The following is a 19,546-nucleotide window of genomic DNA, read 5'->3' as shown; positions in this document are numbered from 1 at the left end:
GCAAATAACAAATTGGCTGTGAAATTAACATGATGTATTTTCAAATCCCTGCTGTAAGGGTGGAGGGAACTATCATATTTTCTTACAGTAGACCTATGATCCATTGTTACGTGTGTTTATGGATCTTATGAATCATGCTTGTTCACCAATGCATTCCTGTGTGTGTGTGTGTGTGTGTGTGCGTGCGTGCGTGCGTGCGTGCGTGCCTGTTTGCCGATTGATCGAATCAGGATGTAAAGCCTCTTTATGTGTGCATGTGCACACGTGTATTACATGTTCCAGAACTTGTGTGTGCTGTAATTAGGAATAATCCTCAGAAAAGCTCTATCCACACTGCTATTCAAGTATTCAGTAACTGTTCTTAATCCTCGTCACGTTTCTTTCATTATCCCTCCATAGTCTGGGAAGACAATGAGATCAGTACTTCCCTACAAGCTCTAGCTGTCACGTACAGATGGATAAAATGCATGCATAACGTGTGTGCATAACGTGTGGAGCAACTTCAATTGGTTATTACTTTGACGTCCATGTGTTTGCATGCGCACGCTCAATACTGGTTGAGCGTATTGAATGCACAAATTCAAGATCCTTGCTCCAAAACTATAGCATACATGCAGGATAAAATGACAGAGAATCTATGAACACAATTCATCTTAAGCTGTGCAAGTTCTCTGTATGCCCAGAGGGGAAAGGCAGGCGTGTGTGGCTTCAATGATGTTGTGTCCTTAACAGTGAGAATGACCTATTTAAATCACCTCCTTATATAATTGGCCCGTTTGCACTCATCCATCATCCTCTCAGTAATCTGGGGGAAAATAATTCCAGCCTCTTCTGAATTTGTGTAGGTGTGCATAGTGTAGCTACGGATTTCTGGCTGCACACAGTGACTGTACTTTACTTCCAACAGGAAAATCTTTACCCAAGCAGCTCAAAAAAGGGGTAGAGTGCCTGGATGGTAACCGTAAGGTTGCCAGTTCGAACCCGGGCTCCCCCAGAGTTACTGTCGAAGTGTCCTTGAGCAAGACACTGAACCCCTAATTGCTCCCGATGTGCTAGTTGGTGCCTTGCATGGTTTCCGCTGCCATCGGTGTATGAATGTGTGTGTGAATGGGTGAATGCACAATCTATGTAAAGCGCCTTGGATAAAGGCACTATATAAATGCACCATTTACCATTGTCTCATACGGTAGTATCCCATTCAGCCTTATTATTGGTCAGTTAATAAACCTCCACACCATAAACCCTGACAGCATTATATGGTCCCCACTCCTTTGGGGTATTTTTGTTCGTAGCACATTTGCACATTATGTGGAATTTTCCCTCTGCATTTAACCCATCCCATTAGCAACAGGGGGTAAGTATCACTATACAGCAGCATGAGTGTGTTCATGATTGGAAAAAAGTAAGCTGCATTCATGCTTTTCAATGGTTGGCAACACACTCACTTCACTCACTCTCACCCTCTCTCTCTCTCTCTCTTCTCTCTCTCTCTCTGCAGAGAAACAAAGACAGGGTCAAGAATTTAGATGTTCGATCATTACATTTATTGTCAGAATAGATTAAAAATAACACGTCCCTTCTCAATTTGCACAGGGGACATTTTTTTTAAATACACATCCTATTTACAAGTGCATGTTAAGGAGAGGGTATGGTGCAGTACTCAGGCAAGGATTTATGATGTGTCAGCAGCTATAGTATTTGGTGATCAAGTGTAATTTGGTTATATAAGTCAATGGATTATTCCTGTTTTCAATATAGAAGAGATGTGGAAAAGGAAAAAATGGGTTTCTCCGGGGAGCAACTTCAATTGGTTATTACTTTGACGTCCAACTGTTTCCTATCAACTGTGACCCATTTTCAGTCCCAAAGCACTGATAATATATTTTTTATCACAAACACAAAAAGACAAAGTCACTCTAAAATGACGCTTCTGTTTTCCTTTTTTTTGTAGTTTTAGGCTTTTCCCTCTGTGGTTTATGTTCAGAGCAGTCACACTATAAGAGAGAGAGGGAAAAAAATATACCAGTAGATATTATCGAGAGCGGGAAAGAAAGACAGATTGATGGATATCTAATTCCATCTCACATGGAGGCTGCACCTTGGGGCTATGGGAGATCTACGTTTTGTACACAGAAGACCCGTGGCAGGCAACATGTCCACAGTTCACATTCCAACGGGTTATTACTGTTTGGCAACGTTCACAAGCTTTCTTCATTATGTGACTGTTGAAATGAAAGGAAGCCCAATATTTGGCCATACTTTTTGGAGTTGCTTTTTTAAATTAAACCAGATGCAAGAACCTGTTTTGGTCATAATATACCCTTACCAGAGCACATTATGTTGCGTCTGTGAAGTCCTTTACATTGTTCTAATCTACATTAAGATAGAGTGCAAACAAGTCAGATTCAATATTATTACAATTATTTATGATTATTTAATGCTTTTTTATTATTTAGTGCTGGAAAATCATCCGGCATGCTTTTGCTTTGCAAACCAATTATTGAACACAAAAAACAGAGTTGCACTGTCAGGAATGATCATTGAACACTTTTTCCTTCTGTTTTACAAGTTCTCCTTGAGCCATCTGACATAGTTTTCCGTCATGCGGTGTGCAATCAGGAAGTCACTGGGCCACACCGTGAACATCAGTGCTCCATGGAAACCGGCATCGTAATGTTCGTGTGTCACTTCCACGCCGGCAGCACGGAGACGTGTGGCGTACATGATGCCGTCATCCCGGAGAACATCGTACTCACACGTCAGAACATAGGCCTTGGGAAGAGAGCGTAGAGTGTCATCTGGTACCAGCAGCGGCGAGGCACGTGGATCGGCAATGGATTGAGATGGCACAATCACATTGGCCACCTCCTCTCCCGTTTCCTGTGGTACAGTGGGAGCACTGTAGTTGTATTTCCCGTGGAGGGATTCGGGCAGGAAAACACTCCAGTTGACAAACTTGAACAGGCGTGCTGACTCGGGGGTGTTGTGGGTGTTCGCCATCATGGCCTTGAAGAGAGCCTTGTCACTGGTGAAGTATTCACTCCAAAAGCGCACCATGAGGGTGCGTGGCAGAAGGGGCATATCTTGATTCTGCATGTATGATGGGGTGTTGAGGTCCAATGCCTGTAGTACAGGGTACAGCAGTGCTTGGACTTTAAAGTGAACCTGCTGCCCTGGCTCCTGCTGTAACTGTAGGGACAGAGGAGAAAGATAATTTGGTAAATACAATAAATGGTAAATGGAGCATTAATATAGTGCCTTTATCCAAGGCGCTTTACAGAGATTGCGTGTGCATTTCATTCACCATTCACACACATTCATACACCGATGACGGAGGGAACCATGCAAGGCACCAACCTGCTCATCGGGAGCAATTAGGGGTTCAGTGTCTTGCTCACTGGCAGCCAAATCTAGCCTGAATCACATCTGTGCCACATCCAGATTAAAATCCGATTTGTTTAAAAAAGGTCCAAATGCAGACAGGTCACCTGGAATCTGATTTTTACAAATGTGACTTTTCAAATCTGATTTGAGGAGATCCATCTCAGTCTGAATGCAACAACCTGATCTAAAACAGATTCCATGTGACTTGTATGTGACTTTTTGGTGTTTAGACTTATTTAAACAAGCAGATTCCAATCTGGATGTGGCACAGATCTGTGACAGATCCGATCTGGTCACTTGCAAATGCAGTGTGAATGGTCAGGCCAAAAGATCAGATTTGAGAAATAAATCAGTCAATCATGTGACTGCAGTCTATGGGGCCTCCCTATTAAAACCCTGGAGAGATCGACTCACTGAAAAACACCACATATAAAGCAATGATTGTTATCAGAATATATAGTAACTGACTTTCTTTCTTTCTTTTCTTTTTCAGTATCACCACTATTAACACAACCACCCACACACACACTAACTACACAAGGGTCAAAAGATTAAGGCAGGTTAAATATGTTCAGATTCAGAAACCAGGTCACTGATATTTAGAGACACTGGAAGTAAACGGCTGTGTAAATTTGGTGCGCGATTGTATTTACTTTCACCGGCCGAAACATACATTTTGTAATTGCGATCATCTGTACTTTAGTTATGGGCCATGAATGAAGCTTATTTTGACCAAAAACACAATCTGTGAAAAGAGTCAGAGATAAATACATTTTAGTAAATCTATTTACATTGAGACAGATGGGAGGTGGACTTTTAATTTCCGGTTTCATCGGTCTCCTAGCAACCCAGAGCCATTCATACGTTGGCGAAGAGTGCAATCTGATGAAAACTTTATGAAAACCCTGAAAATAAGTTTGGGGACGTAATTTCCCCGCCCAAAAATATACATGAGTTTGAGTACCTGCTGAGACACTGCAGCTGCTAGATTCCCCCCAGCGCTGTCCCCAGCCACTGCGATACGTCCTGGGTCCACAGAGTACTGGGCAAGCACACCCTTCTGGAAGAAATATTTCACCACGCGGTAAACATCATCATATGGCAGAGGGAAGTGGTGTGCTGGGGCCAGACGGTATCTGGCAGAAACAAAAAAGGAGAAATTCACAGGTAAATGGAGGAAATACAGGATAATTAAAAGCAATTAGGCCCAAACAACACCAATGATTCACCATGCAACTCGCAACCACAGTCATCATCATTTTTCGACCGCGGTCGAGATCATGGATTTCACAATGCCACGCCAGACTTTCCGGTCCTTCATTGCCATCCCCAGTTCCTACCTACTGATGCAAGTGTCCCTAGCGATGACATCAGGGAACGACAGTTTTCTAGGACTCCAAAGAAGAAGGGAAGATATAACCTCATTGTCAGCTCTGTAGCAGTGGCCGGCAAACTGTGTTCAACTGGATCGGACTAGTGAAGAAACACGGGGAAGGTTGCCGTATATTAGATTAGTCGATGGGTGGCTCTTCCAAGATAGATTTTGCGCTCTCATTAGAAGGCGGGTGTAAGTGCCATCCAACTGTTTCTCTAATTTCTTTGAAAGGGTCCATGTCTCGGAGTAGAATCGGCTCAACGGTCGTCCTAAATATTTTTACTTTTAACATCTTACTAAACTGGGATGACCAGATCTTATGCATGTCATTGCAGGCTGACCAGGCCATACCCTTCCTAGTTTGAAAGTCCTTTTGGGAAGAAGATATATATGAACCCAAATACTTGTAGTATTTGAGAACGGGATGATTTAGATTGCGAGTTATTAACGTTTTAAGATTTTCGTTGTTGTCGGCTAAACAGGGGGGGAACATTTTCAATGACATCTCACTGTTGCGCAACATCGAGGATTGCGCAACAGGCGCTCCTAGGCTGCGGAGCGATGCGATCCGTTTTCAGATCAATAAACTTCGATAAACTGGATAAAACTTTGTCTTGGGCGTCGGGCATTACTAATAGAAAGGACGGTGAACTTCGTCCTGGGCGATTGGGGTGTTAATAGTTTAACTCCTGCTTCTCAACTGTGCCGTATTAAGAAGCTCTGTTGTTTCACCGCGACCTCATTATAAACTATTAAGATACTGAAGATCAAATTATGAAGGCAATGGGACTGATCAGCACATGACATGAGCTGCTCTGGCCTGTCTCCGCTCTCCACCTAAACCATGGTAAGGAGTAAAGGTTTGGACAGGCCAGAATGCTCAGTGAAAGGAAGTCCCTGCACTAAAAGGGGCTTGGTGGGGGTGTGAGTGACTGTTTGATTATTTTACAAATTTTACACAATTTATACCCCATTTTGTTTCTGAGAACATAAACTGTCCTCTTCATGAACTCGAGATAAGTGAAAGTATGCACACTGGGAGCACAGCACCAAGCATGAATATGTCTGGTGCAGAAGCATGTACTGTAGCCTATAATCTTTTTATGAAATATATAAAAAGAAACTAGCCTGTGGTCATGTGGATGTTCAGAAAAAGGGTATCGAGTAGTAGATGCAAGAAGGATCAAGGAGGCTAGTGAAGTAGAGAAATGTTGGTGTGGCATGTCCGCAAGACATCCATCCATACATCCATCTTCAACCGCTTATCCGTAGTCGGGTCGTGGGGGCAACATTAGTGACTTCCTCCTGGGGGATCCCGAGACGTTCCAAGGCCAGTGAGTCGATGTGTTTCCTCCAACTGCGCCTTGGTCTGCCCCGGGGTCTCCTCCCAGTGGGATGTGCCCGAACCACCTAAGCTGGCTCCTTTCCAGGCGAATAAGCAGCGACTCTACTCCCGAGTCTCTCTCGTGTGACTGAACTTATCACCCTATCTCTAAGGGAGATGCCAGCCACCCGTCGAAGATAATACTGTTGGGTTTCAAAGAAACATCACATGCATGTGATGTTTTAAGAAACATCACATGCCTCACATCATAATGGGAAGCCATAGATCATAATGGGACACTTAACCCCTAACCTTTTTTCTTTTTTTTTAGTTTTTACTTAAAACACGTGTGGTACAATGTTTTGGCTAAGCATTATGGACTTCATCAGGTGACCACCTGCCAAAGCGTGACCATAGCAATGCTACAGTAAGTGTTACATCCAACACAATTGTAATTCTGCACTTTATTGACTATACACACAAACAAAAATACATGATTATGGCTACATGTGTCATGTAGCCAAGCCTCGCTGAGTCTGCTAATTGCAATGCATTTAAATCAAAGTATTTTATAACTTTGCACAGTTGAGCCCATAGACAAATACGTAGAGACGTTGCTTGTTATCCAATCTTTTTCTTTTTACCAGCTGCTGTGTGAAGCATAGCGGATCTGGTTTATGAACGATCGCTTTGCCTTTCTGGACTAGCAAGCTATCTCTCTCATTGGCTGCCGTACGCTTTGCCTTTCTGGACTAGCAAGCTATGGCTGCCGTAGTGGCTGTACTAGCAAGCTATCATTTTCATTGGCTGCCGTATTGGCTGCCTCGTCTCTAGGCAACCAGCCACTTTATGCCTCTAGCCGACCTCTCAGCCATGGGATGCTATCTGAACGGCATGAAGTCAAACCATCCAACACTACTTTTATGAAACTAACGTCAAAGACAGCGAGCGCTGCTGGTGATACGAACAGGTAACGACGTGGCCAACGGGATGCTAGCGGAACGGCATGTAGTCAAATCATCCGACACTACTTTGATGAAACCTAATAAAGTCAAAGACAGCGAGCGCTATAGCACCAGCACCAGCTGGCTATAGCCAGCTGGTGCTGGTGGCTACGATTACTATGTGATTGGCAAAATGTGTATGCATTACGTTACACCAAAAGAATGTAATAGTAGCGTGCACTGACTACAGCTACATGTTTATTTATTTTTATATATTTAGAACTGGCATCAGATGAGGAGGTTGACTGGCGTAAAGATGAAGAGTCAAGAATGCGATGGAGTTGCTCCGACACTGAACCGGATTAATTCATTCATTTCAGAGGGGCAGTGGCTGGGTGTTTCTTTTTTTAATCGCACGCACACACACACACACACACACACACACACACACACACACACACACACACACACACACACACACACACACACACACACACACACACACACACACACACACACACACACACACACACACACACACACACACACACACACACACACACACACACACACACACACACACAGGGGAGGAGTAACTGTTTTGTATGTATTATTTATTTTCTGTAATACTTATTATAATTTTCTTATGTTAGTAGTCATAATAAATAAAAGATACGCTTTTCCAATGAGTTATACCTGTCATGGCTATTTTGTTCACTATTGTGAGGTTTATTGTATATGACTAAGCGAGTTTCAACTGTGATTTACTCTGTAATAGTAGATGGTAAGAACTCAATTTATTTTTTATAATACAGTATACATTCAAGTCTATATTTTGATACATATCATGGGCACCAAGTCATATCAAAACAATGTCCTTGGTTTTTATCAAAACTGTGTTTCTTCATAACAGGTTTTTGAGATATGTATATAGACAAGGTACTGGTCAGACTATGTAAACATGGTATATATCAAAATGTTGCTGCTGATTGGCCAGGCCGTTTTGTGGCCGGGCATCAAGTCTGCCTGAGAGTTCCCAGATGGGAGCAGGAGGGGGGAACCCAGTGTACTCTCTGCTGCCCCATCTGACGGAGTCAGGTTACTTTTAAATGGCTTCCAACACAAAAACTAAACATTTTATCAACTCATTTTTTTCCTTGAAGCAGACAAGTCAAGCTTTCTCTGAAGGTCTTTCGTTGTCGCACAGTCACAACAGAAATTTTTCAATAAATCATTAAAAAACGGCATTATCCCATAGAGAAGTCTATCAACTACATTGATTTGACTTGAATCTTTCAAAGAGTTAAGATATTTATCCTTTATTGATAGGACAATACATTTTTCGCAAACGTGCAAAGAGCGTCTCCCTGATTATCAACGGTTGGGGATGCGATCGTAGTGGAGATGAATATTCTACTTAAAAGGTAAGCATACATGAAAAAAGGCTGGCATTGGGTGGTACATTTTGGTATTTAATCTGGCAGTGAATAAATTAAGCTAAAAATAGGTACAAACTGTCTAACAACATGGATTTCAATATAACTTTCAGATTTTAGGGGTAACATGAAACATTATGTGTTGATATCGTAAAAGACGTGACTGTCAATTGACTGACTCAAACTTCTTCTTTCTAGGGCATTGTGGCTTCCCCCGTTGCTGGAGGCACATACGTTGGTCTGACGTACTAACAGTCGACATGCAACAGTCCGACACATGCGTGGCTGGTTAAGACTCACCCGTGGCTCCTGACATGTGGCTGGTTAAGACTCACTCGTGGCTTCCCTGTGAAGTTAGGGTTAGGTTAGGGGTAGGGTGTCGGACTAATGCCTGTCGGACAGTTAGTACATTGGACCAAACACACGCAACCCCATTGCTGGAGGTAAGGTAACAAAGGTAACTTTTTTTGCAAGGTTGGCAGAGATAGTGCCAACAATTATTGCTGGGACGTGGCCATGGTAGCCGATAAGCAAGATAATCAAATCCGAGCAGCAATTAGCCTTTATGGTTATTTTTCAATAACCATAAGGCTCAGGTTTGACATACAGGTTTGGCATACATTATACAGTCCTTCTCCCACAGCCGGTTGTTAAATGTCATGCATATAAAATAAGAAATAACCACTGGGCCCCAGCGGAACTCAATGGATACAGAGTGACATACTCACTCTACAGAGAGGACCACTGCGTTGAGTTCCGTCACCATTTTTCTGGCCAGGAGATCATATGGACTCATCCCTGCATGGACACATAATACACAGCAAAATCCATGCATGTGTTAATTTAACTGTGAGATTGAAAGAAGGGTCCAGATTCACATTGAGTTAAATGAACACTCTGGATTTTACTGTATAGCAGCCACACATGTCAAAGTTACTCTTACAGAACAACACACCATTTTGCTGTAGTACATCCTGTACCGTGGAAGTAAAGTAGTTTCTGCATTTCACCCTCTCGTAATCATGAGGGTTCAGTGCTTCCAGAATAGGAATACTGAATAGGAATACTGGAGCATAACAATCTTCTTCAAGAAAGAGTACACTACTGAGTGCGCAATGAAATTCGGACGGACGCTCGTATTTGACATTCCGTTTCTCTCCAAAGTTGAATTTTGCCACTACTACTATTGGAGCAGCCATAAACTACACAGGTAAGTACCGATGTTCTGGGCATCTTTGTGAAGTTAGTGTTAGTAAAAAGCAGGTAAAAGAGTAACGTGAGCTGACGAACATCAGTCACAGAAATGACTTTTTACACCGCAGCTATGTTGTCGCCACTTACAGGAAATAACTTGGTTGACAATGGCTGTGCGCAAGGGACCACTCTGTGGATTTGTCTATAGAATCAGAGACATATAGCTTACTTTTAAAAGCCACGAAAAAACAGATGCATTGTTTTACCACTTAAAGTGAAGAAAAGGCCACGATGCAGGACAATTTATTAAATTAATACCAATGTTCATCATTATGCCAGACGCCAACACTGTTTACGGGTTAGGATTATCGCAAACAATGGCTACATATACAGTTGCTCTGGGCTACTTTTAAACAAATTATTTCATCAGTGGGGCGTGGCATAAAGGTGATAAGCCTGTGGCACTGTTGAGGTGTTACGGAAGCCCAGACTTGCTTTGATAGCAGCTTTAAACTCATTTGTATTGTTGAATTTAGTGTCTCACACCTTCCTCTTGACAAAGGTCAGTTGGCTGGTCAGTTAAGCACAGTAGTCTGTACACCATTTACTAGTAGTTTTGGCACTGTAGGGAGGTGCCAAATCGAATTGGAACGGAAAAAAATCAGCATTTCCATAAACAGTGTGAAGTTTTCACTGTCAGTGGACCAACATCATGCAGATAACATGGCCCCAAATCATCACTGTCTTATCAATTGCAGAGTCAACACAACCATCTATTAGGATATTTTACAGCACTGTTTATGTTGACAAGCTTTATGTATATACTGATTTACTTTTCCAGCAGCACTTGGCACCTGCCCACAGTGCCAAAACTACTAGTAATTAGTGTACTACTGACCATAGTATAACTGTGCTTAACTGACCAGCCAACTGGCCTAACCTGAACCCCACAGAGAATCTATGTTTTCTTGTCAAGAGGACTAGATTCAACAAAACAAATGAGGTTAAAGCTGCTATCAAAGCAAATCTGGGCTTCCATAACACCTCAAAAGCGCCACAGACTTATCTCCTCCATGCCACGCCCCATTGATGAAATAATGTGTTTAAAAGTAGCCCAGGCCACATATCGAGTGCCTTTAACAGCCTTTACTGCATGTCTTCCCCCCCATCTCTCTCCCCATTTCCTGTCAGCCTACTGTCTGTCCCTCCATAAAATATATAACATAAAAGGTGAAAGCCACAAAAAAAAAACATTTAAAAGATAGCGCTTTCCACTGTGTTATCAATAATGGAATACCTTGATACGCAAGGATACTAATATCTTAAAGTTGACTAAATTGACGTAACAGTTTACAGGGAGAATTTTGTTGTTTGATTAAAGGATAATAAGGTGATATGTTTTGGTTAAAAGAAAAAGTAACTAACTGTCAGAAAGCCTTTTCAATTGTACAGAGAAGCCACAGAGTTCATTATTGCAATTCAACAGATTGCAGAGACAGTGTGAACTGTGTCAAATTGCATTTCAATTCCTTTAGTCTTGGCTTACCCAGGCTGGCCACCCTCTGAGGTGCCATCACTCCAGCAATATTTCTTCAAGTTAGGAGAGAGAGAGAAACATTTCTTTTTTAAGCAAGGATATTTTCATGACATCAGAGAGAACCACTGATATTTAATAGCAGCATAAACAATGTGATACCTTTATGTTTGGCTTCATGGTTCTGTTCAGAAACCCAGGATAAAGCAGGGGGCCTCCAATAAATCCCCCACAGGGATAGAGACTGAACTGATAGCCTACTGTACTTGCTCAGCTGAGACATCAGCTGACTATGCTGAAAGCTGCAGGAGCTTGATTATGTGCCTGAACTAACATGATGCTCTTCCTTGCCTGCTGGGGATCACATTAATGCCGGGGATACGAGCAACCTGAACATGCTGGTCAGAAAATATGTCTCCCTCATAGTGGCTCATAGTGGCTACCTCCTACACCCGGCGAAGTTGCGTATATTGAGGAAACTGGATCCTATGGAACCACTCACACCCCCTCCACATGGAGACTGCGCGGAAATTGATCAGAAGGGGAAATTATATCGACCCCAATGGGAAAGGTAATAGGCTTATACTGTTATTTGTGTGGGTAGCTATGAAGATTTAGAATTAGGCACAAAATGGTTGCTCTAGCTCGTTCAATAGTCTTTATTTTGTCAGGTGAAACCACCTGACTAATGAAAGCTCATGAAAACTAGACCTGTTCTAGCCCTAGTCATACTGACGGCCTAGCCTGATTGGCTGCCTCGTCTGCATCCATGCGCACATGCACCTCTGGCCAATGGGATGGGACAGCAAGCACTCCTGCTACAGGCGGAGCCAATGCTGCCTACCCTTAGAGTATAAATATAATAGAGACGTCACCGAGAGGAAACACTGAGGCGAAATGGACATAGTGGCCGAATTTGGTATTGCAGCTCGAGCCAGCACTATGCATTGCGCACATTCACGTTATGGGCCGATGACACGTGAACGCTGTTTCATACGTGAACGCGCGCAAATATAGTCAACGGCCCAGCGCGTTCACATCTGGCCCATAAGCAATCCCAGAATGCACTGTTTCCAACACGGAAGAACGCCTCATGCACTAGGTGAGCAACTCAATGCAAGTGGATGAGAGGAGAAATCTGGTGACGTCTCTATTAATATATACTTTAAGTGCCTACCATCTGCATCCATGCACACACGCACCTCTGGCCAATGGGATGGGACAGCAAGCACTCCTGCTACAGGCAGAGCCAATGCTGCCTACTACAGCTATCCAGTCAGAGTCAGACGCAGCGCGCTGCAAGACTCACTCACAACATCTTTTATACCGTTGGGTCCATCGCAACGAGTGGACAGTTTGAAAATGCGGGTCCGACGTGCATTAAGGCTGTGACACACAAACATAAGTTACTAAAATAATAATCAGACGAATATGGGGGGGTGGGGGGGGGGACACAACGGAGACAGTGAATGCAATCAACCGCCGCGAGGCGCAAGGTTGTGCCACACAAACATACAACACATTACTAAAATCAAAATAATCATACTAATATGGGGGGGGGCAAACGACAGAGACAGCGCTTATTTCACCTGACAATTATCACTATGTGATTATTTCTTGTTTAACGTTCCGTTTATTAGATTTTAAAGTTGTTGTTTTTTTAACAAATGCAGACACAAACTGAGAAAGGTAAACACACACACACACACGCAAGAAAAAAAACCGAGGAAATAAAACACAATACAATCGATTTAAAATTTTCATACAATTCCAAATGGTGGGTGATCTAAAAGGTCAGAGGTCAAAAGTCAGAACACCAAAGTTGTTCGGCATGAGGAGACGCATATGTGTATCAACGTTTTATTGCTGATGGCAGTGTTTGATTTCAGCCGGAGCTTGGCGGAGCTCATCTCCGGTAACTGTCACTTCAGCTCCCCTAAGTGTAGAGGCAGCTCCGGTACATGTAGGTGGCGCGGAGCCGATTAGTCCTATACGCAGAGTAGACTACGCAGGCTGCGTAGGGCCCCTGATTCCCAAAAAGGCCTCCACCCACACTGCGCAAAGAACTACGTTCAAAGAACGTACAGCTATGGTTCTTTGCGCAGGGCGGGCGCAACTACGTTCTTTGCGCAGTGAGTGTACGCTGCTCATAAGGGTGGAATCTTCCGTCAATACTGTACCTTAGTGATCAGTATTGGAAACATGCCTCGACGGCTGACCGTAGAAGTTATTATTCCCACCACACGGAAAATTCAAAGAATCTTTGCTTCGTTGTAATCGGTTCAGGTTCAGACGGGAGAGTTTATTTTTAGACAACAGCACACGGAATCATGTCATCAGTCATCATGAAGCGACTTTATCCGTTCGTTCAGGATATGAAAAAAGAAAAGGCTTCAGACTGAACTATACGGGCAGCAGCAATGAGGTAAATAAACTGTCAACTTGCAGCCTTGCAGTGTCCTGTGCTGTGAATGCCGGTTGTTTCTCTGTGACTGTACAGTCTGTGGCTAGCCTGTGCAGTCTGATTTGTGAAAAAGTATTTGGTATACCTACTGTCTGGCTGTCACTCTGGGCGGAATTACCGCCAAATAACCGGCATAAATACCCCCAAACCAGACGAAAAACCGATTTTGCATGCACGTGCGGGAGTTGAGCTCCGGCCTCCATTGAGTTAGAAATGAAGCACTAGCTGACGGTCAAGCGGTTCATGAGCTATGCCTGTTCAAAGTTTGCATTTTCAATTGAGTGCTATAGCGCCACCCTTGGTGGTCGTGGGCTTCGCATCCTCACTCTTTGATCATAGCCCTCTACCATATTGACAACTTTCACGAAAACCGACTGCACGGTTAAGCCAGAACTGCTATTTTTGAGAAAGAAAAAAACAGACAAATACAATAAGGGACCAAAGTCCCTTCGGGCTTGGCCCCATAATAATAATAATAATAATAATAATAATAATAATAATAATAATAATAATAATAATAATAATAATAATAATAATAATAATAATAATAATAATAATAATAATAATGTAAATATAAATAGTACAAATCAAGGAAGGTCCCAGCAGTGCACTCTTTGACTTTGTATGTATCTCTGACTGTTGTATGTGAGTGTGTAGACTTGGCTCTGATTGATCAACTGTTTCCATTCTCCTAACTAGAAGCTTAACCGGCCGCCGCTCTAGCGCTACGGGGGGAAAAAACAACAAAAAAAGGTGTAAGATAGAAACCTGTGGCCTGTAGAATGATGTTACCATAGGTGTGCATCGCTGTTTGATGACGTTGCGTAGAGTGGTCCTAATGGGCAAAAGAGGTGGCTGAAATGTGCCTGAATAATGCTGTACAAAAAGATTATACAGTTAACTGTACTACTATGTGAAGACATTGAGGGCAGGATAATAAGCCTAGACCCAAGGTAGAGTACTTATGAGTGGAGTCAGATGGAGGGTCATGGCAATTTATACCAGGGTACATACATTTTCTCCAGGGGTACACTTTTTCAAAATTGACTTGTCTTGTGCCTGAAGAGTGCAAACTGACTGTGAAAAGTGGACTGGTTAAGTAATCAATTGGCAGGTGTGGGGTTGCCATGGCAATCAATTGGCTGAGGCAGAGGCTGGAAATTGCACAGGTGAGGAGATTGGGCTCATTAGGTCCACTGGCAGAGTCTGACCAGAGCCATTTGTGGTGTTTCTGGACAACGGTGTATGCCACCGACTCAAGGCCGGGCACTATACTCCCTGTGGGGGTGTCAAATTTGAAGTCGGTGGGGAAAACGATTCTCGAGTTACGTGCATTACACACGCACACACACACAGAGACGTGGTGCATTTATATTTAGACATAAATGTATATTAAAAGTTTTCTTCTTAAATGTATTCAGTGGCAAAGAAGTTTATAACCATTCACTCACGGGAGCTGCCTAGACACCATCCTCCTCCGTGTAGGTATATGACAGCCCTCCTGAGCTCAGTGTGAGCACCCAGCAGCTTGGGTTGGTACAGCACCACCTCCACTCCATCAAGCTGTTCTTCTGTCACTTGCACATACTCATCAGATACAGGCACCACCCCCTCAGCCAGGGTGATGAAGTACATCACTCCCATGTAGTCCTTCAGTCCAAGTAACTCGCTCAAGTCTGCCTGGAGAGAATGTGAGTGAAAGAGAGGCAGATAAAGGTCCATAGTCCATCCATTGTATTCAACAAATTCTCAATTCAATACAACTGTTAAACATTAAGAACACAAAGACATAAGGACACCAGCTGCAGACCATTCCGATAGTTGTGCTAAAATGACAATTGGCGTGTGCGGCCACCTTCTTGTTTTTTCAAGATTTCCTCTAAAATGACAGTTCACCTTGAGTTGAGGCAGCTACAGTAGTTGCACTGAGAATAGGCTACATGAGCCAGCTTCTTGATGGCCACCATGACTACACCCATTCAAATGTCAAAATAAAATAAGCCTTTTAGCTTCAATAAAGGGCTTATGTGTTCAATTGTGTGACTATAAAATAACACATCTCTTGGTGAATACTGCATTGTAAAAGAAACCGTATGACTATAAAAGCCAACAGAAGTATATCCCCAATAGAAATAACTCATTCAAAGAGCATAAGTGCATGACTGGTCATGTGAGGCAGGCAGTCAGAGGTTGATAGTGCATAACACTGATCAGCTGAACACATGATCACAGCAACTTCAGCAGTCATCTGTAAAATCCACTGTCAGGATCCCATATGTGTTCCTATGAATTAGACTAAACTCACCCAAGTGTAAATCCATTCAAAGTTCAAAGGAAAAGCCAACTGTCCATGGGCACAACACCATAGGAAGCTCCTATGACCGTTCCCCACAAAACTTGGCAACAGCAACCTTACCATACCAACAGCCACGGAACTTCTCGATTCGTCACCCAAATTTAAAACTGAAGCAACCACACTTTTCCGTATTTCCGAATTAGTGTGGTTGCCAGAGCTAACCAGACTATAGGCCTAGTAATTGCCCAACTTTATTTATTCTGTATAAACTTTTTAGGGTCATCATACATCATCATTCTGTGAACGAGAAGTTTGGTCGATGCAACCACACTTGCAATTTTCCCAGAATTACAGCTTCATGTTTACTTTTAGTGCATGTTGTTGCTGATATGAAATGCATGTATTGTATGTCTTGATGATGAATTGAGTACTTAAACCCCAGCATCCGTGTTGTGGTTTGTGAGTGTGCGTGCATAGATGTGCTGTTGTGGTTTGTGAGGGTGCATGCATAGATGTGCTGTTGTGTGGTTTGTGAGTGTGCGTGCATAGATGTGCTGTTGTGGTTTGTGAGTGTGCGTGCATAGATGTGCTGTTGTGTGGTTTGTGAGTGTGCGTGCATAGATGTGCTGTTGTGTGGTTTGTGAGTGTGCGTGCATAGATGTGCTGTTGTGTGGTTTGTGAGTGTGCGTGCATAGATGTGCTGTTGTGGTTTGTGAGTGTGCGTGCAAAGATGTGCTGTTGTGTGGTTTGTGAGTGTGCGTGCATAGATGTGCTGTTGTGTGGTTTGTGAGTGTTCGTGCATAGATGTGATGTTGTGTGGTTTGTGAGTGTTCGTGCATAGATGTGATGTTGTGTGGTTTGTGAGTGTGCGTGCATAGATGTGCTGTTGTGTGGTTTGTGAGTGTGCGTGCATAGATGTGCTGTTGTGTGGTTTGTGAGTATGCGTGCATGGATGTGCTGTTGTGACGTATGATGAAAGTATGAGCAAGTGAGACAGACACAGAAAGAGGCCAGAAAACTGTTTATGAATTTAATACATGAATAATATATTTAGATGAATAAATAAAGTACATTTAGAATGTTCATACTGTAAATGAATTAATACAGTTACGTTCCCTGGAGAATCCATAAAGTTAATTCCATGTGGAACGTGGAACTGCTCATAGAACTGAAAATAGTTGAGTAGCCTACATTTCGTAATGCTTTCTTTATATTTGTTATTTTAATTATGTGCTAAAAATATAAATTGACTTTACTATGATTTTGAGGTAGCCTATTTTAGCCTACTTTTGACAGCTTTAGGTAGTTACTTTGCAGATTTAGATTAATACAAAATATAGATGAACTGATAACTAATGATGTATTATTAGATTAGCCTATATAGATAGGCTAGGTTTAATGCCTACAATCCAATAATAGGCCTATGATTGAAATATGGGTCATTATGCTAATGAGCATTTTTTCCCCTTACATTTTTTATCCCACATTGTGGTATACTAACATTGTGACATTTTAGATTAATTTAATAAATAGCCTATGAGTAGCCTAGTATAGGTTCCACCACTGCTTGCAGACATAAGGATGTGACACCACAGACAAATCTAATCATCACAGCAATAAACATTAACGTAGATTTCCTTAATAGGCTCTATAATTAGAACAGGTGAGCAGGACTATTACAATACATGGATTAGTATGTGACATAATCTGGTAGCCTACACAACACACGTTCAACCTGACAATGCATTGGACAAGGAAAAACAAAACTGCAAAACCATGGTGAGCTGAATTAAAACAAATGTATTGCTTTACAATCTTAAGAAGGCAAAAAAGGGCCTTCATTCACAAAAGGGTAAACGCTTATAGCTGTACTTACCAGATGGCTGAGACTTCTGAAGAAAGAGTTGGTCAGCATAAGTTTCCATCTTTCCTCTATCTCCTCGGGAATGGGCTCATAAATGTAATAAGCGGTAAAGGAACCCATAAAGAGGATTAAAAACACCCCCTTCAACCTCATTTTGGCCGCACGTCTCCAGCAATTGATTACAAGGTGCTGGACAAAATTACAAATCAAATAGGATGTTATGCGACGCTTGTTAATTCACTCCCTTGCGGGCAAAGCTGCAATTATTGTTGGATACGGGCCACTTGTTTGTTAGGTCATTATCGGCGAGGATTCGGAGGATGACCGGGGGCTTTTCATCGTGGTAATCATCACTGCCGTGCTGCACGTCCCGTTATGCATTTCGGTTCCCCCGTCCTCCGCACCGGTAGAAATGCGGGGTTCATTAATGAACCGACTGGGGATGAGAAAGACAGGCGCGCGCGCGCACCCCCAGCGGCTCACGAGGCAGCAAGGCAAGCCGTCCCTCCTTTGGCCCGAGACGCAAATTCCTCAGGTGCCTCCCGAGCGTCCAGGCAGGGTGAGGGCACTCTGACTCTAAATACCCCTGCGTGGAGCGAGCAAACTTTGTCCTTTTTAGACTTTTCCCCTTCCCCTGGACGGATCTGCTACACACAACGGATGGAAAAAATAGCTGGTCCATGCGTCTTTCCATGTAGTGCAGACTGCAGACAGTCTTTCATTTGAGTTTTGAATCAGTCCAAATATATCCGCCCGACTGTCTCCAGCGTGCAGGGTATGAGAGAGCGAGAGAGAGAGAGAGAGCCATTTGCAATGTTAACACAGCGTACCTCTTGCTGCACGCGGTCGAGTAAGAACTAGTCCGTCTGTGACGCTTCTATTTCCCTTGGCTATAAATATCCAAGTCACTTTAGGAATACGAGAACCAGAGAACTCCTTAGAATCATGGCGATGCATAATCGTGTTGCCTTGCCATATAGAGGGAATATATTTGTGAACGCTTGTGAGGGCAGGCAACCATGCACGCTAATTAGCCTATGATGACAGGCCGGATAAAACTACAGGGGGATGCTCCAAAATGCACCACTTTCCAGTTGCCATGAGGGCAACGACACCTGTGCTCTCACATGTTATGTTTGAGAACGAAGCAGCACTGTATGAGCATCAAGGTAAAGCTGACATGTAAAAGTCTTTTATGTTTTTATTATCTGGCTGTCAAATTATAATTTTGACTGATAATAATTTACAGTGACAACATAGTGTGCCATTATAGCCTACTGACAAACCACCTTATGTGTGGAGTGGTATCATTTCACTGTGTTTGTGTCTCTATTTGTCATGATATAGGCCCATGTGACAATGTGACCACACATTATCATGGAAAGGGACAATGCCAACTGATTGTGCTGTAAGTGTAGGCTATACATGCCCATCAAGAGTGCACGCTTGGGTGGTGGTGTACGGACACAAACACAAACTAGCCTACAAACATAAGTTTATTTATTCAAGAAAACCATAACAAACAAATCGCATTCATCTCTCTCGTGGCTCAGCTCTGGAACCTAAAAGAGTCAAAATGGGGTTCAGGTCATTGCCAGGAAACACACCAGTCAACCACTGATTGAAGCCAAATTCAGCCAAACCAACTCCTTGTCTATGGCAAGGTTTTGACTGTCAAAGAGGGACACTGATTGATTTGATTGAAAAGTGTATTAGATTTTAGAATGGGTA

At 42.8% G+C, this 19,546-nt stretch overlaps 1 protein-coding gene across 1 annotated transcript; it reads right to left on the bottom strand.

Moving 5' to 3' along the window:
- Positions 1 to 1,521: 1,521 nt before the first annotated feature.
- Positions 1,522 to 18,890, bottom strand: aadac (arylacetamide deacetylase). Its single transcript, XM_079514677.1, has 5 exons — positions 17,828 to 18,890; positions 15,107 to 15,335; positions 9,192 to 9,261; positions 4,349 to 4,520; positions 1,522 to 3,189 (listed from the first exon to the last, which is right to left on the bottom strand). The coding sequence occupies exons 1-5, from the start codon at positions 17,966 to 17,968 to the stop codon at positions 2,563 to 2,565; spliced, it is 1,239 nt and encodes a 412-aa protein (XP_079370803.1). The 5' UTR covers positions 17,969 to 18,890; the 3' UTR covers positions 1,522 to 2,562.
- Between the last annotated feature and the right edge of the window lie 656 nt (positions 18,891 to 19,546).

The sequence above is a fragment of the Electrona antarctica genome (genome assembly GCF_951216825.1).
Source record: "Electrona antarctica genome assembly, chromosome: 11".
NCBI classification, from domain to species: Eukaryota; Metazoa; Chordata; class Actinopteri; order Myctophiformes; family Myctophidae; genus Electrona; species Electrona antarctica.
Note: the sequence above shows the minus strand (reverse complement) of the source record. Positions and strands in the feature narration are given on the sequence as shown.